Source organism: Amblyomma maculatum, chromosome 6, assembly GCF_055883805.1.
Source record: "Amblyomma maculatum isolate TAMU_Amacu chromosome 6, ASM5588380v1, whole genome shotgun sequence".
Classification (NCBI taxonomy): Eukaryota; Metazoa; Arthropoda; class Arachnida; order Ixodida; family Ixodidae; genus Amblyomma; species Amblyomma maculatum.
Window position 1 is genome coordinate 137,310,486 of NC_139349.1, and position 19,462 is coordinate 137,329,947.

Sequence of the window (19,462 nt, forward strand, 5' to 3'; positions counted from 1 at the left end):
CCACATTCTTTCTGCAAGGGGTGAACCTTTTCTTATGTGACACTGCACAACGAAAACTATCACGAGCTACATTGTCGAGGCCCTTTCTAACTCTGGCGCACAGGCCTCCTATCTTGTTCCTCATTAAATACAACGTCAACGTCGTACCTTGCCGCCAGTTTCTTGAGTCGGTGCGAAACGCCATAGAGGTAAGGTATGGCAGCCACCTTCTTTCGCCGCGTCGCCACACCAACATCAACCTGCCCCGTTTTGCTCAGTTGTGACCGGTGCTACTACGGGCAGACAGGCAGATGTCTAAATGTGCGCCTGATGGAGCACACTAATTCTCTGGGAGGGAAAGCGAGTTCTAATCTAGAAGTACGTTGTGTCGGGTGTCGCGGCTGGAGACCAGCTATGAATCTGCACCGGCAGACGCACAGGCTCAAGCGGCAGGTAAGATCCCGTCAGGTGGCTTCCGATCCAGCATGGCTCGAGGATATGCGGCGAAAGGCAGGTCGTGGCGAGGACCTGCACAAAGAGCAGTTGTGGCAGGTGAGAGATACGCATCTTGGCTGCGCTGCCGAGCCCACTTCTATGTCTTCTAGGAAATTTAGTGACCGCAGATCCGGGCCGCGAAAGGGAAATAACTGGAGAGTAGGACTGGGATGAAGTGCATTTGCAAGGTACCCAAATCTTATGACTAGCAGCTTACCGGTATCACTCAAGAGGAAAGCGTATAACAGTTGCATCGTATCGGTACTGACCTAAGGATTTGAAACATGGAGGTTACCGAAAAGAGGTCTACTTAAGTTGAGGACAACGCAGTGGGCTATAGAATGCAAATTGGTAGGTGTAAGGTTAGGAGATAGCAGACGTGCAGAGTGGGTCAGAGCTTGTGATAGTCGAAATTAAGAAGAAATGGGAGTGGACAGGACGTGTAGTTCAAGAGAGGATAACCGATGGTCTCTAAGAGTAGCCAATTGAATTTCAAAGGAAGGTAAGTGTAGCACGCAGTGGCATAGATAGATAGATGGATGGATTTATTGAAAGGAAAGGCAGCGAGGTTGGCCGGAAAAATTACTCTCGCCTGCACAGGGAAAGGGAAGAGGAGAAGAAAGAAGATATTGATGGGTGATTATGTGTCATAAAATATTGTCGGTGTATGAGATTAGGAAATCGCAGGGGCCAAGTGGATGCAGCTGGTATAAGACAGAGTTAATTGGAGAAAAATGGGGGAGGCAATCGCCTTGTAGTGCGTATTGTCCGGCTGATCATTTATCAGAAGTCCTTCTTCTCTGAAATTTTACCTGTACTTATACTGAAGATATTTTAAGTAAGGAGAACCCAAAAGAAGCAGTGTTTCTCTGTTGGCAGAGTCCGCGTGGTACTGTCTTCCTCCTTTTTGTCTTATTTGCGGGGAAGTAAACATTTGCAATGAACTCTCTAAACCATCTAGCCCTACTTTCTGCACCCGATCAGTTTGTTTCTATAGGATTAGCGCTCCTGTTAGTGGCCATGAATCCTTTTGTGTGATGAAAATGAAGGTTTCAGTCTGCCTGTCAGCCATCGTTCCGTAATGTTTGCATCCCCTTATTGGATAAGCCGATGGTTGCCTATTCAGATTACTGCACCCTCATCAATCAGGTGGTGGTTTCTCATGGTTTGGGCGGATCATTGAGCATCAACTGCTCTACTACCACCATAACCTGTTCGCCATTCATTCGTCACGTGCTATGGACGTTTTGCTTGACAGTACTGCCAAGCAATACTTCCATATATATATATATATATATATATATATATATATATATATATATATATATATATATATATACAATAAATATATACATATTGTAACTGATGAAATGGTTAATGCAGGTGAACGAACGCACACTGCTCAGGAAAACCAGGAACAGTCAGGGCGCGCTTCACTTCTTCCGCTTCTTCTTCTGCTGCTCCTGCTGCTTCTCAGTGCGCCGCTGCGCGGCGTAACAATTCCCCCTGGGCAAACGATTCTCGTCCTCGAGAAAATTAGGTAGATGGAAGATGGCAGCGCTTCATGCGAGCCACGTGAACATCTTGTGTCTTGCGGGATCGGCTGTTATCCTTCGTGACTTTGGCGAAAACGTAATTCACGTCATTCAGTTGGTCCGACACTACAAAGGGGCCATCGTACTTGCAGAGGAACTTCTCATATAATCCTCGCTTGCGAATAGGCGTCCAAAGCCAGACGTAGTCTCCAGGGTAGTAAGCAACTGCACGAAGAAGCTGATCGTAGTGTTCTTTCGAGAGGTTTTGAGAGGCCAGTGTGCGTAAGCGGGCTATACGACGAGCTTCTTGGCCCCTGCAATTTCCTAATCTCATATACCGACAATATTTTATGACACATAATCACCCATCAATATCTTCTTTCTTCTCCCCTTCCCTTTCCCTGTGCAGAGTAGCAGCAGAGAGTAATTTTTCCGGCCAACCTCGCTGCCTTTCCTTTCAATAAATCCATCCATCTATCTATCCATGCCACTGCGTGCTACACTTACCTTCCTTTGAAATTCAATTGGCTACTCTTAGAGACCATCGGTTATCCTCTCTTGAACTACACGTCCTGTCCATTCCCATTTCTTCTTAATTTCGACTATCACAAGCTCTGACCCACTCTGCACGTCTGCTATCTCCTAACCTTACACCTACCAATTTGCATTCTATAGCCCACTGCGTTGTCCTCAACTTAAGTAGACCTCTTTTCCGTAACCTCCATGTTTCAAATCCTTAGGTCAGTACCGATACGATGCAACTGTTATACGCTTTCCTCTTGAGTGATACCGGTAAGCTGCTAGTCATAAGATTTGGGTACCTTGCAAATGCACTTCATCCCAGTCCTACTCTCCAGTTATTTCCCTTTCGCGGCCCAGATCTGCGGTCACTACATTTCCTAGAAGACATAGAAGTGGGCTCGGCAGCGCAGCCAAGATGCGTATCTCTCACCTGCCATAACTGCTCTTTGTGCAGGTCCTCGCCACGACCTGCCTTTCGCCGCATATCCCCGAGCCATGCTGGATCGGAAGCCACCTGACGGGATCTTACCTGCCGCTTGAGCCTGTGCGCCTGCCGGTGCAGATTCATAGCTGGTCTCCAGCCGCGACACCCGACACAACGTACTTCTAGATTAGAACTCGCCTTCCCTCCCAGAGAATTAGTGTGCTCCATCAGGCGCACATTTAGACATCTGCCTGTCTGCCCGTAGTAGCACCGGTCACAACTGAGCAAAACGGGGCAGGTTGATGTTGGTGTGGCGACGCGGCGAAAGAAGGTGGCTGCCATACCTTACCTCTATGGCGTTTCGCACCGACTCAAGAAACTGGCGGCAAGGTACGACGTTGACGTTGTATTTAATGAGGAACAAGATAGGAGGCCTGTGCGCCAGAGTTAGAAAGGGGCTCGACAATGTAGCTCGTGATAGTTTTCGTTGTGCAGTGTCACATAAGAAAAGGTTCACCCCCTGCAGAAAGAATGTGGTTTATCGCATTCCGCTCAATTGTGGCCGGTGCTACTGCGGGCAGACAGGCAGATGTCTAAACGCACTTCTGTCCGGCGCCACCGCCCCCTGATCTGGACTACGCCTGGCCGCTGCCTTCACTGTCACCTCGGACAACGGAATCATTACTGCCATCACTCCTGCTCGCTAAAAGGCGTGTGGAAATCTGCGCCATCTTCAGTGGGCTCGGTAGCGCAGCCTAGATGCGTGTCTCTCACCTGCCACAACTGCTCTTTGTGCAGGTAACAAATCGGTTTTCCTTGTTCGCTGTGCGTACTTCTCATGCCGCTGGTTGTTCTGCCGAGCCCACGCTTTTGTGCTTCTGCTGCTTATGATTGCGCCTGTTTGCTCTTGAACCTGCTTAAGTTATCTGGTGACGTCGAAGAAAACCCCGGACCACCCACGCGGTTTAATGATCCTCAAGTTTCAGAAATTTTACCTGCCCTCAATGAAATTCGATCTGGGCAGGCATCCTTGCTAAGCGAAGTTAAATCAATGCACGAGAAGTTGTCGCAGAATGACATGGCCCTCGAAGATATTAGACAACGCCTTGATATGATAGAAATTGACTGCTCTGCCTTACTCGCAGTAAAGGAAGCAGTTGAAGGTATCCAGACCGTTGCCGAGCAGAACACAAATGACATATCTACCTTGTCACAAAGATTCGATGACAGCGAGGACAGAGCACGTCACTGCAACCTGTTGTTTTTTGGCCATGATGACTGTGCCAGTGAAACGTGGGCGCAGTCCGAATAAATTATCCTTCGGCACTGCAATGTCAATTTGGGTGTCAGTCTGCAGCCCAGAGATTAGAGCGCGCACACAGGCTTGGCGCCAGTGTACCTAGCAAAAAGAGGCCCATTATTGTAAAATTCGCGCGTTTCAAAGACATGGAACTAATGCTCTAATGCTTTCATGTGCCAAAAAGCTAAAGGACACCGACTACAGCATATCAAAGGACTATTCACCTAGCACTCAGTTTGCACGAAAACAACTAATCGTTTTCGCCAAAAGCCAGCCCGATAAATGGAAACTTCGTCATAACTGAATGGAAATCGGCAAAAAAATATTTTTGACCATGCTAGCCAGCAAGTCATCCTACGCCGTGCATAGCTACCTGCTAAAAACTGTAAAAGGTTAACTCATGACTGTATTTCATTGCTTTACTCCAATATTAGTAGTATCACAACTAAGCGTGATTATCTGCTTAACGTTATCGATACCACTGATAGTAATGTGGTTGTATTAATCGAAACGTGGTTGACTTCATCAGGTCCTAATTCTGAATTACGGCACCCCTTTAACAACTTTAATATATGCCGGCGCGATCGTACTGGGAAACGTGGAGGTGGTGTTCTTGTCGCCGCGCATAGCAGTCTGCAGTCCACCAGTCTCGACATACCCTGCCAACTCGAAGCTGTTTTTATCTCTTGTGCTACTTTTCCTCCTGTGACGATTACAGCATTCTACCGCCCACCCCATGCCGATAATTCTTTCATTGAACATTTTCATGACGAGCTAGACAGCCCAATTAAGTTACGCCCTCTTTCTCCGATACTAATTCTTGGTGACTTCAATTTCCCCGCCACAAACTGGTCAGATATCACGTTAGCGGCATCAAAACATAGGTCCGATGGCGGCTTTGTGAACACCTATCTCACATTTGGTTTGTCACAAATAGTTCATTTCCCAACCAGGCAAGCTCACAAATCAGCAAATATTATCGACATCATCCTCACGTCACACCCAGATAACATCCTGTCAGTTTCACAGCTTCCCATGCTTAGCGATCATGTAACAATTCATGCTACATACCAGTGTCAGATCCCTCGCCCAGAAAAGGTGAAAAAGAAAATACCATGTACGATAGAGCAGATTATCAAAAAATTATTGAAATGCTCACTCAGTTGTGTAGTTGGTTCCTAATTGAATTTAACCGGCGCTCTGTAGACATCAACTGGACACTTTTTAGAAATAAAATGCAGGAACTTATCAAGGCTCATGTGCTCACAATCACTGTAATGGAAAACATAAAATCACTCTGGTTCAACAATACACTAAGCCGTCTACATAAAAGAAAGAAGCGGTTATTTCGGGAGGCTAAAGGGACTTGTAGCGAAGGAGCTTGGAAAAAATACTACGATGTTGACAAAACATTTGATGTCTTGACAAAAAAAAGCAAAACGATCATTTTATTCAGCGACCCTACCTTCGATGCTGAGTAACAATCCAAAAAATTCTGGAAAATCGTAAATCCCATTTACTCCAAACCTCTATCGTTGCTCTACCCAGACGGGATCTCTATTGCTGACCGTGACGCTGCCCGAGTGTTGAATTCTACTTTTTGTTCTGTGTTTACCCGCGAGCCTATTACGACCTTACCAGAGCTTCCTTTTTTTGATCACTCTTTAATGCCTGACTTAACATTCGAGCCCTAAGGAATCACAAAACTTATTGAATCGCTGAGACTTGCTTCATCTGCTGGTGTGGACGGAATTAATGCAAAAATACTAATGTACACAAAGTGCGTTTCAAGCGTAATATTATCTCATATATTTCAGCAGTCCCTTTCATCAGGCATGGTTACGCAAGATTGGAAAGTAGGCAAGGTCATTACAGTCTCCAAAAAAGGCCCTTCACAGTCACCCAGTAACTATCGCCCTATATCATTAGTTAGTGTTTGCACTAAATTAATGGAACATATAATCCACTCGCATGTTGTAAACTTTCTAATCTCTTGTAAGTTTTTCATCCCAACCAACATGGGTTCCGCAAAGGCCGCTCGTGTGAGACACAGTTAGCATTATTCATCAATGACCTTAGTTGTAGCTTAGATAATAACGTCCCCGTTGATGCCCTAGTTTTAGACTTCGAAAAAGCTTTTGACTAAGTTCCCAACAAATGGTTATTTTTAAACGTTTCATCCCTTAATCTCCATCCGCACGTATATGACTGGATTTGTGACTTTTTAACTAATCGCCAGCAGTTTGTGTATGCTAATAATACCGCTTCTTCCAAGCCTCCCGTACTCTCAGGTGTGCCTCAGGGCACAGTCCTCGGTCCACTACTCTTCTTTATATACATTAATGACATCACAACAAATATTTCATCTACCATTCGCCTATTCGCGGACGATTGTGCTATCTAACGCCCTATTAACAACATTAACGATATATGTGCCCTCCAAGCTATACTTTCACGAATTGAATCTTGGTGCAAAATGTGGCTAATGTCATTATATGTTAGTAAAACTTCGTAATTTCTTTACATCGACGACATTCATACATAACGCCTGACTATGTACTCCGCGGCTGCGTTCTTTCTTCCACATCAGCATGTAAGTACTTAGGTGTTCAAATATCTCATGATCTGTCTTTGTCCGCCCATATTACAACAATTGCTAACGACGCCAATTGTGTCCTATCTTACGACGCACTTTACCATTAGCTCCTTCTTTCGTCAAGTATCTGGCCTACGTAACACTAGTTCGTCCAAAGCTTGAGTATGCATGCACTAAATCCCTCGAATCTGTCCAAAATCGCGCAGTTAGATTCATCTTTTCCGATTACTCTTATCGTTCCAGTGTGACTACTATGAAATCTGAAGCTAACCTGCCTAACCTCGAGACACGACGCAAAGTCAACAGACTTAGCCTCTTTCACAAATTCTATCAGTTGTCACTTGCTGATCTAGAACCAGCTCATCGCACCTCCGTTCGAACGAGTCATCAAAAGCCGTTTATCCGCCTCGCGCACATACCTCTGCACATCTGCATTCCTTCTTTGTCCAGACTGCAGTCGACTGGAATGGCCTGCCTGCCGATGCCACACTCCACACCAGCACCGCGAATTTTAAAAAAGCTGTCGAATATCTTTTTATTTATTCTTTGTAATTAATTGTTTATTTTCTGTGTTGCCATGTATTCCCCTTATGTTATACCCCGTACTGGGGCATTTGAGGTGTACAATAAATAAATAAATAAAATATTCGCCTACCGCTTCCAACTCCTCGCTGCCTATCTTAAACTGCTGTTCAGTTCCCAGGCTCTTCAGTATTACCCTAGTCTTCTCTATATTATTCTTTAGGCCTATCTCTCTGCTTCCCCTGCCTAGATTATTTATAATTAGTTCCAGCCGGTCTTCTGAATTACCCAACAAGGTAATGTCATCAGCGAATCAAAGATTACTGAGATATTGGTCGTCCACCCTGATGTCCAAACGTCTCCGATTTCATGCCTTTGAATGCACTCTCCATGCACGCTGTAAATACCACTGTGGAGAACTTGCCTCCTTGCTAAATACCTTCCTTAATTACAATTTTATCACTTTAATTATGCGGAGCTGTGGTTGCTGTACAGCCACTTAATATATCTTCCAGTATTTTCACATGTGGGTCACCTGCACCCTGATCTCGCAATTCCTGCACGACCGCTGAGTTTTAGACCTAATCAAATGCTTTCTAGTAGTCAATGAATGCTATGTATAGGGGCTCGTTATATTTCGAGCACTTTTCTGTCACCTGGTTTACAGTGTGAATATGGTCGATGATATAGTATCCTTTCATAAATCCTGCTTGATTATTTGGTTCATGAATGTCTAAGGTTGTCCTGATTCTATTTGTGACTACTTTGGTATATACCTTGTACCTAACTGATAGTAAGCTGATTTTTCTGTACTTTTTTGAGTTCTTAGCGTCGCCTATCTTATGAATTAAGATAATTTTAGCGTTCTACCAAGATTCCGGTTTGGTCGATGTGATCAGGCATTGCGCATACTGAGTGGCCAGTTTTTCTAGCACCATATCTCCTCCGTCCTTCAATAAAGCTGTAGTTACCTGACCCTCCCCAGCTGCGTTCCCCCTTTTGATAGCAGCTGAGGGTCTCTTACCCTGGTCCTTTGTTACTGCTGGAACGTCTGATTGCTCTTCATGACAGCCAATTTCATTCTTGTCTTGACTATTATGGCTACTGTAGAGTTTCGTATAGAACTCCTCAGCTATCTTGTCTATGTTATTAATGACATTGCCTCCCTTGTCCCTCAGTGCATACATCTCATTTTTGCATATGCCTAATTTCTTCTTTACCGCTTCCAGGCTACGACCGGTCTTTAGAGAATCCTCAATTTTCCCTATGTTATACTTTTTTTTTATGTCGACCACCTTGCACCGTTTGATTAGCTTGGATATCCCTACCAGTTCTATCCGGTCTTTTGGGCTGGAGGCTTTCATACTTTGGCGTTTATTATTCACATCTTTCATCTCCTTTCACAGTTTGCCGGTATCCTTTCTAATAATTCTCCCGCCTATTTCTACCGTGCACTCAGTAATGATAGCCGTAACATTATAGTTCATTGCTTCTAGACTAAGGTTAGTTTCCTCGGTTAGCTCTGAGTACCTATCCTGCAGCGAGAGCCCGAATTCTTTGACCTTTCCAGTTATTTCTAATTCGTTGATGGACTTCCCCATAACTAATCTGTTCAGTCTCCTCTTAAAATCCCGATTAATTCGAGACTTTACCATTCTGTGGTCACTCATCGCACCTTTCCGATTACCTCTACATACTAAGAACACAGTATGAATACAATTTAATTTTTAGTCTCCACGTTAGGCCTTTCCATTTCCACTTCTGGTTTTCCGTTTGCTGAAGGAATTCAGTATTCGTAAGTCTCAAGCTTGCTTTTTGCCTAACTTAGCATTGAAGCCGGTCATCAGTACACTATAATGTGATTTTACAGTTCCCAGTCTGATTCTACATCTTTATAGAACCTGTCAACTGCCTGGTCGTCATGACTACATATAGGTGCGTATGCTTGTACTACCTTCAGCTTACAGCGCTTAAATAGCGCTGAATATGCCCACCCGAGGGCGAATGCATCTTGCGTATTCCTCAAATCCCCCAGTCTTTCGCGCCACTCAGCCAGCAGGAGGACCGTTCGCCTGGATGCAAAGTGGCACGTCATCCCGAATTCGCTTTCAAGGTGAATTTATTAAATTCTGTATAGACCCTCTTGCTCGTAGATCAGTTGACATCTTTGCTACAATTCAGAGTTCATGCAGGGATGGAGTGTCATTTGGCCATTGACTGCGGGGCAGAAGATTGGTTCCTTTCTAACACATACCAAATATAGTCATTGTCCTTTCAATGATGAAACAATAAACCTACTCCTTTGATCTATGTATTAAAAGCAGAATGCTTTGTTGTGTAGTATCATTAGTGCATAAAAGGTGAGCTATGCTCCACTTCATGTGCCTAGTCCAGGGTTTCAGAAAAACTGTGGTTAAAATTGAATGTTGAATCCTGTGCAGCCAGAGAGCATCCAAGTTATCTCAGACCGTCGAACTTTGCGATATCATGCTAGGCCAGTTCGCAATCAGGCATATCAGGCCCACATGATTTACTTTTGAGCAGCGCAGCATTTTCAAGTCAGTAGTTACAATTAGATATTGTCATAGGGCTGAAAATTTGCAGAGCACGCCTTGCATATCACAGAACTCAGTAAACCAAAATGTACAGGTGTTAGAATATGGGTAACCGTCTTTCTCGCAGAGCGTGAAATCTCGACCTACCAATGCAGGTCATTAAATCACCGGTATATATAAACATTTGTGAGTACATTATAGAAAACAACGATATGAAATTAAAAAAGCCGAAATGAGATCATTCACATAATCAAATAAATAAGCAGTAAAAGCTGAAATGAAATCACGTGAGATGCCAGGGTATGTTCTTGAAACGTCAATATGATATCCCCCCAAACCGTCACCTTTCCTGCCATCATCGCTCCTTTTTTTTTGGTTCCCAGCTGCACCTATTGGTCCAATGCAGCATCAATCTCGGTGTGTGGTTTCGCCACTCTTGTATCGTTTCCGCTTGCCGCCTCCACGTGCGATCCTCAAGGGAGACTTCAGTTGCCACTTCGCTGTAAACTCTCGCATCGTGTTTGCTGGCTGTACCTCCGTCGTCTCCGGCAGCCCCAGCGCCATCAGTCCGAAGATGAGCAAAAGTGCCGCCGCTACGGTGTAGAGAACACCCTTCAGGTATGGCGCCCGGACCTCGTTGAGGAACGGGGCCACGCAGGCGCCCACTCGCCCGCAGGCGTAGCAGAAGGACAGCCCCGCTCCACGCACCACCGTCGGGTAGAGCTCAGCCGGCATGATAAAGAGGGTTAGGACGCAGAGGTCGAAAATCAGCACCCAGATCACGACGGCAACTCCCAGGATGTGACCGGAAGCGCGAAACGTGTGCCCCATGGCCAGTGATCCGGTAACGACGGCCATTGCAAACAAGCTGTTTGCAAGCGTCCTGCGTGACCGGCAAACGTGATGATGAATACGTTCACGGGTACAGAGGGTAGTTTCAATATGGCAATTGCAATGCTTGCCACGCTGTTGGAGCTCATGACTTGGCCTGTTACGAGCTTGAAGTACACGGCGCAGAGGACGAACCAGCAAGCGAAGAAGACCAAGGACTGCTGGCGCAGAGTTTGGTTCCGCAGCAGTATGGGCACGTACATATCTGCGAAGTGCGAAAGCGTCAGAGACGTTTAGAGACGTTAGAGACGTTTAGATGGAGCATGTTCTCTTGATACGTGAATCGTAACGACTGTGGCGATGATTTTGCCTCTGCTGCCAACGTCGAGCATTTTTGTCAAAGCTTTGCCTGAAGATAACTCAAGAGAACGCTGTGTTTAACATACATATTGTTACGGTGCGCAATATCTAGATGACGACGACGCACTGGTGTGGTGTTGTGAAAAGACGACGCTCAGTCTAAGCTGGGTTCGTGCTGGTGGTGCATGACTCTGAGAGTTAATTATCTGGCGTTTACCGCTGTGTAAATTTCCCTTAACATTTGGTGGAGGTGCAACCAATTATAGACCAGCTGCGCAACAACCCCGATTCTTCCGCCAGCATGTTTGTGCTCCACAACGAGACATTATACAGACGCAATATGCGTCCAGATGGCGCGGACCTTTTACTGGTTGTTCCGGCTCATCTGCGCTCTACTGTCCTCACCAAACGTCACGACACCCCTACAGCTGGACACTTGGAAGTATTACGCACGTACCACCGTGTGCGACGACGATTTTTCTGGCCTGGTCTCTACCGCTCTGTCCGTCGCTACGCCGCCGCTTGTGAGCTATGTCAGCGCCGTAAGACACCCATGCTTAAACCTAGTGGGCCCCTGCAACCACTCTGAGTGCTGACTTGACCGTTTTCTCGTGTGGGCCTCGATCTTCTTGGGCCTTTTCGACGTCGACTTCTGGAAACAAATGGATTGCTGTGGCGACTGATTATACTACCCGATATGCTGTAACCAGGGCCATCCCCACCAGCTGCGCCTCCGACGTTGCTGACTTTCTTTTGCATGACCTAATCTTGATTCATGGCGCTCCGCGTCCACTGCTCACAGATCGTGGAAGCTGTTTTCTTTCTAAAGTGGTTCATGACTTCCGATGATGCGCTACTCGTTACCAAATCACCACGGCCTACCATCCGCAAACGATCGGTATTACTGAGCGCCTTAATCGCGCACTGACCGACATGCTATCTATGTATGTGTCCGATCACCATCGTGACTGAGACATCTCACTTTCGCCTATAACTGCTCACGCCAGGACACCGCCGGACAATCTCCCTTTTATCTACTTTTCGGCCGCGACCCTTTACTCCCCTTCGACACCTTGCTGCCTCTTGACAACTCTTCCTGTAGTTACGCTTCGGACGCCATCGCCCGCGCTGATGCCGCCCGCCACATGGCTCGAGACCGGCTTGGCGCGTCTCAGTGTTCACAAAAGCGTCGTTATGACCTACAGCACCGAGACGTCCACTACCCTCCTGGTTCCCTCGTGCTTCTTTGGCTTCCGGCTCGCCGTGTGGAGATGTGGGAGAAACTTCTGCCTCGTTACGTGGCTCCTTACTGCCTCCAGCGACAAGTCACCGATGTGACCTATGAGATCGCCCCTTTACAGCCCAAGTATCCTTCCAAAACGCCTCATCTAAAAATCGTGCACGTCGCCCATCCTAAACCCTGCCGTCCAAGTTCTCCTGTATAGGCAGCATCGAGACGGTGCTTCTCTCGCTCGGGGAATACTGTTACGGTGCGCAATATCTAGATGACGACGACGCACAGGTGTGGTGGTGTGAAGAAGACGACGCTTAGGCTAAGCTAGGTTCGTGCTGGTGGTGTGTGCTTCTGAGAGTTATCTGGCGTTTACCGCTGTGTAAGTTTCCCTTAACAATATATGCTATAGTGAGGCAGACCAAAAGTAAAACAAAAATAAAGTGCCTCTGTCCATGCCACTATGTGAACATTTGAAAGAAGATGACGGGATTTTAGAAGCGGAAGTTTTGGAATGTGTTTAAAAGAGAGAACAGAAGAGAACCACCCACTAAGTGACCTGAATGTCCTATAGTGTGAAGTGATTGACATCTGACTCTAAAAACCGCCTAAAAACCGGTGCCGTTAGCCCCTTGGGTTGTACAAAATACGAATACTTATTCAGAAAAATAGATGAGTGCGACTGGTTGATAATATTCCTTGCCTACACCTCGTCGTACAAGTGGATTTCACCACTCTGTGCCTTATGCGCTGATTCAAGACGATCGGAATGGCGCTCTGCGTACATATATTCCACCGTGGCCGTCAACCGACGACTAGCAGTCCCATATCCAGGATAGGAAAGCTATTAGTATACAGCTGCTTCACGTGGGAAACGTTAGCTGACTACAGCCGGCAACTTGTGCTTTACAGATGGCGGCGTACTGCTCCGAAGCAAGCTCGATCCTTGTGCTGTGTTCGCGTGGCAATTCCCTGGCAATTCAAACAGTCAATTCATGAAACACACGTTTAACACTCAGAGGATAAAGGATCAAGTATGTTACCAGTTTCTGATATAATTATTTAATGAAGGTTGTTCAACGCTGCGGAATTATTGCAGAAATAATTTTTATGGTTCTGCAGCCCTGATTGTATGAGAGGGCCTTAGGTACCGCAATGCTACAATAAACAATTAGGAGGGAATATAGCTCTTACCACGTGCTCTTATTTCTTCACGCAGGACGCAGGACTCACGTGGTTTAGAGCTCATATACCCATGTCCACAAATGCAAGCACGCGGCGTGAAAAACGCGTTCAGGAGGCTAATAATCGGCCTTTCCAACCGCAAGGCTGAGCGAGAGGGTAAAGCAATTGGCAGAGCGAAATCTTTACATTGCATATTCCCTATAATGTGACGAATTGTCCTGAATTTTGCAACCGAAGATATATTTGAATTAGAACTTTGGAGAAGTGCCCTTCTACCGCGACAACACTATTTCTAGTTGTAGCCGGAGGAACAGTCCCTGCGTTTTTACACAGACGACATGCATGGCTGAAATGGCAAGCGCCGCTATGGCTTTGGCTTTTCTATGAGTGGGAGAGGTCACAATCAGGCCTTCCAGAATCCTGCTTATAGGCCTTGCCTACGGATAGGATAAAGAGAGGAACTGCATCTTTGTCGCAGCTTAAAACCTGCACATAATAAACAATCGTCCTTTATAACTGTTTCCATAACAGATGATAGTTGAATGGTAAAATATTTGAGCACTTTTCATGAATTCACAAGCTTGGCGGCCAACAAGAAGTTTAAATCATTACTACGCAAGTATTTATGTCCTATTTTTTGCTGCCATTTGACATTTTGCCGATTGTTTGATTGGATTTCAGCAGTAATCTTCCGTACGCTGTTTACAACGCGATGAAGGTGCATTCGCTATGTATTGTCTGCGTCCAAGATAGTCAACTATTAGAATTTCAACACAATACCAGTATTGACGTAATAAATCAGCCAACGTGGGAAGGCTGGAAGGCGGCCCTGTCCAGCTCTTTCGTCGAGCCCTCGTCGAAAGAGCACGGGTAGCGGTTTTTACCAATGGTGTCTCAGACTAGGAACCGACCAGCCTTCCCTTAATCTAAGCCAATGTCAAAAATTGTTTTCATCATCATCATTTTTTTCTCAACAGTCGTTAAGTTATTATAAATGTCCCCTGTAAAGAAGCCATGATCTCTACAGCTGGTAATCGAGTTTAAATTTCTGTGCTTTTCTTTAAAGCGCCTAGTTGCAAAATAAACAATTTTTGAAAGATAAAAAGTGAATAATGTAACTTCCCCGGCACAATTGTAGTTGATTAGTAAAGGGGTACGACAACTGGGGCGGAGGACGTCAGTTGGAGCCTAGACACGGCGCCTGCAGTTCGATGGAGCCGAAATACAAGGCGTTGGTGTTGTGTATAATCTCAGAAGACCGCACTGAATTACAGATTGACGAAGTGCACAGCCCTCAGATGAATCACTTATAGGATGCTGAGCTCCCATAACCTAAATACGTAACTCTAGAATTTGTGTTATTTGGCCCCCTAGTTTTTCTTCCTTGGGTTTCTGTTACTGGCGCAAAATATGTGAAACTAATATGTCTGCTATAACGGGCTACCGCGTTTATAAGTAAAAAGGAGTACCTTGAGACTGCGAGGCGATGTCAGAGCTGCAAGTGTCCTGTTGATGCCGTCTCTGTTCAAACATGAGCTCAGACAGACGCTGTTTAAAGGTGTCCACGTCGGCGTCGTTGACGCGTGCTGCCCACGACAGCACTTTCTCAGCCCGCTTCAGATCCCCGATTCCAAGGAGCCAGCACGGCGACTCTTCCATCAAGTACACGGCAAGAATCAGGGTGCAGGTTGGCACCATATATGTGATCTGGACGACCTTCCAGTCGAACACCAGCCTGTAAACTAGCGTGCTGTACAGATTTGCCGTGAGGCTGCCCACGGATACGGCGAGGCTGCAGAACAGGGCTCGATGCTTCGTATCAGTCACTTCGAACAGCACCACGACAGAAGAGACGAGGACACTGACGGCCCCAGCAGACAGGAAGGCCCGAAGAACGGCGAAAGTGAGCACGGTTCTGGCGAAGACCAGGGATATTCCCGCAAATGCTATCCAGAAAAGCCCAAGAAAGAGCAAGGGGCGCCTTCCAATCTTGTCAGCCGCGATTCCTGCCAAGGGAGCGGTAACTACTCCTCCGAACATGTAAGCAGCTATTAATGCAGCCAACATCCAACGTCGGCCGCACACTAGGCTCCATTCCTTGACGATCGAGTTGATTTCGTTGCCAGAAGCGGGATCGACCCCAAAGTTCCAACCTGCGTCGCATGCAATAGTACTGCGGTTTTCAAAGCTGTGGCCTCGTTCGGAAGGAACTGGCGGCTCGTATCGAAAGCACTGGCTAGGCGTTATGCCATCGGCGTCGATCGGCAGGCTGGTATTCCTCCATACCTCTGCGGCAATGTGGGCATATTCTGCTGGGGCCTTGCACCAGTGGTCGACGGGGTGTGCCAGGATATTGATCGCCCCTGCGTGCAGCACGGTTGTGAAGAAGGCCAGTGTGGTGCAGAGAAGAGCGAGCCTCTGGAACCAGCCATGGCCGAAAATGAGGATGTGGTCCAGTGGCGAAGACAACACGACTGGGGCGGGTGCTGTAGCGGGAGCGGAAGATTTGGTGCCGCCCTCTTGCGGAGCCTCAGGAGAGAGGACGGTCGAGATGGTTGCTGTGACCGGAGCGGAAAACACTGTGCTGACCTGGCGGGGGATTTCGGGGGACAGCTCAGTCAAGGCGGTTGTTGTAACTGGAGCGGAAGACTTGGCATCGGCCTCCTGCAGTGCTTCGGTGGAAGGAACGGCCAAGCTTACTCCTATGACAGGGGCGGAGGACATGGTAGTGGTCTCCCGAGGAGCTTCGATGCGAGGCACTGCGGTCGGCTGTTGGGAACGTCGGTGGCTGGAGCGCTGACATTTCTTCGTCTTGCGAGATCCTCTGACGCTGGAGTCCATGTCAAGCTGGAATGAGGGCTATCTATCAACTTGCCGTCTTGATCGGTGACAGGCAGCAGTACGTATTTGTGGCGGCGCCTTTTTTGTGGAAAGCCTCGCTCGTGTGCGTGCGCACTTCTCTTCTTTGTCTGCAAGGTGCTTGGACAATCAAGAAAAACAATTATTTGCCTACGGACAATAATTATGTTAAATGCCACTTCTTACACGCTTAATGATATTGATATTGCAAAGTTCTGAAAAGAGCAACAGCCGTTATTTATGTCTTGAAGATGGATATCGGTCCAAAAAAGGAGTATTGGCCTCTCCTTCTGTGTGGCCAATTTTTCCTTATGCGCGTGTCAGCGCAAAAACAAAAAACAAAAACCTTGAGAATATGCCAGCGGCTGACCGCTGCTGATATGCAGTGGGCCAAATAATATACCCTCTACAAATGCGTGAAGCAGCCCGACAACGGTGGGTCCACGAACCGCCAAGCAACACAAGGTGTATCGAAATGATGCGCGCGATCCGACCACGATTATATAAGGCCCCAGTTAGGCACTGCCGTGCGGCTTAGTCATTGCAGGAGTAGCGTGAAAAGCTTCAGAAACTCATCATCTGAACAAATGTATCTACAGTGAAACCCAAAACTTTTTACTGATCGCAATGCATTGCACCTGGAAAGGTATCTTTAAATAAATAAAAAGTGTAAACTGAGTTTAGAATCCATGCTCTGCCTTCAGCATTCGATGGCATTCCGTGTTGTCGGCGACGGTTCGCAAGGAACCTGTGACGTCCCCGTAAGCTGCCGGCTGCCATTGAGAATGTGGTCCAGTTGAGAATACGGGCCAAATAATCTGGCCCATATGTCAAGTCGGCTAGCGGATTTGACATTGAACTCGCCCAACTTTCTGCTTTAGGATGTCTGAGGATTGGATCGACTATTGACAACTGTGGCTCTACATAAGACATTGTGGTGGCTCAAACGTATTTAAAGGGGGTATCCTTAATATTAACAAATAATATAACATATGGAATGTCAGTTGTTAAGAAATTTTTCAAAGGATGGGGTCCTATATCACGTTACTGACGGCCTAGACTAGAGAAGCCGTAGTTGCGTAAATAGGATACACAGTTGTTGTTCCATCTGGCGGATGAACCTCGATTAAAAATAAGGAACATCTGTCGTTACAGTTACGAATAACCAAAATTTTTTTTTCACAGTTACAAGTTCCTGGGAAATATCAACAGCCCAGATATACACTGTAATGACCAAAGCAGGAAATAATAACTTGATACTTAGGCAGATGGTTTGGGAGGTCCGGCTAACAAATGAGTTTATGCAACTTGCTTCACGCCCATGCTAGGTTACTCGGCTAGAATAATACTAGAATATAAAAGCTGGACACACAACTCAATTGGGTCATTTATGACGTTAACATCAAACAAACATGAACTTCAATATTTCCAGAAAGGTTACAACCTTCCAATTCGAGAATTCAAGCATAACTGAAAAATCATAATTGAAGTTTTCGTTAAAAAATAATAGATTTGATCTTCCAGTAAAAGCTTCTGTTATTGTTTCACGTTTAGCACATTAGCCTAGGAATGAAGACTGGTCTATTGAAAATGTGAATTGCCTAATAAATAGGTAACACCATAGGGAGAATAAATTGAGGGGAAATGCTTGAAAACATCTACTTTCGAAATGTTATTCTCTCCTCATACAGAGCTCAGTAGAAACGCGCTTCCCGCTTAAACTGTGTATCTCCCAAACTTTCTTCATTCGTCAGAGCGATATCCAGCTTGTTTTTTTGTTGTTGTTGTTTTTTTGGCAAGCCGCAGATACTAAATTCCTTTTCAGGCGCTACTTTAATATTTGCCATTTTGCATCGCTTGCACTTCGATTAGCATACACTACATTTTTATGTGAAGACTTGTGCTGTGCTTTCCCGTCTCCGCGCTCTTGCGCTCCTCCCCCGCTTTGGCTCCATCTAATCGTTTTAATGTAAAGCGATTAAAGGCCTAGACCTCTCTACAAAAATTTGCGTCAGCGTTATCGGCGACGCGGGCCAAAAGTGGCAATCTTGTCTCTATCAGGTCGTGGTTGGCAGATTACACAACCCGGCGCTGAGTGCTCAGCTTATTGTCACCTCACCAGAATACTTTACCTGGCCCAAGTAGCAGTCCTTAGTTGCCAAATTGAGTAGAGCGTATTGACACTGAAGCGCGAGATGGGAATTGAACTGGGGAGCTTCCCATTGCGAGGCAGACGCCGTTCTTGTATACCACGAAAGCTGTGCTCGTATGGCTGTACTAAAGCTGGTCTTTATATCACTGTTGCGTGGTCTTTCGCATAAACTGGTAGCTTGAAACTGCACGCTAATGAGTATGTTTGAAATAATCGAGCAAAAAAGTTAATTTACCAGTTAGCGTCTGTTCGAGTGACAATGTGTATGTGTGCGAATGAAGATTCACAAGGTTATCCACAAATCGAAGCTGCCAACGCTCTCGCGTCGTACTTTAAGTGTATAAAGATTATTTCCATGAATTACACTTGTTCCTTCTCTGGCGTTTTTTTCTTTTTCCAGTTATCTCTATTGCCACCTTGCCGAGGGCTTGTTTGCCTTTTCTATTTTGTGACAGTGAGGAAAGACAGTGTATGGACTACCAATGACTGAATATAAGATTTTAGGTCCCTGGCCACGGCGATCTTCTGCGGTGAAGGCCTCCCAGGAACTGCTCCGCTTTATGAAAAGCACCGGCCTAATCGAAAGAATATGAGCTTGCTGTTATGTTCAATGATATGGCTGTGGTGTGATGTGACATGTCTGTGATGTGACTGTACTAACTTCACCCATCCCTCTCTCACAACTTTTATATCCACTCACTCATTTCCCCCAGTGCAGGGTAGCAAACCGGTTTCTTTTACGGGTTAACCTCCCTGCCTTTCCTCCTCATCTTCCTCCTCCTCCTCTATGTTGTGCGAAATCCTGCATACTGCACAATCATTTTTCTGTTCTCTCAGATTTTGGACCAAACTTTGGATTCTAATTTTGCGCAAATGGGATACTTTATTTTGGCTTACGCACTCCAGCATTATTATT

At 46.1% G+C, this 19,462-nt stretch overlaps 1 protein-coding gene across 1 annotated transcript; it reads right to left on the bottom strand.

Annotated features, from left to right (window-relative positions):
* Nucleotides 1–351: 351 nt before the first annotated feature.
* On the bottom strand, nt 352–16,376 carry LOC146186853 (beta-alanine transporter-like). Its single transcript, XM_084608125.1, has 4 exons — nt 15,005–16,376; nt 10,955–11,024; nt 10,463–10,811; nt 352–507 (listed from the first exon to the last, which is right to left on the bottom strand). Exons 1-4 carry the CDS (start codon nt 16,374–16,376, stop codon nt 352–354), a joined length of 1,947 nt encoding a protein of 648 aa, XP_084464251.1.
* Between the last annotated feature and the right edge of the window lie 3,086 nt (nt 16,377–19,462).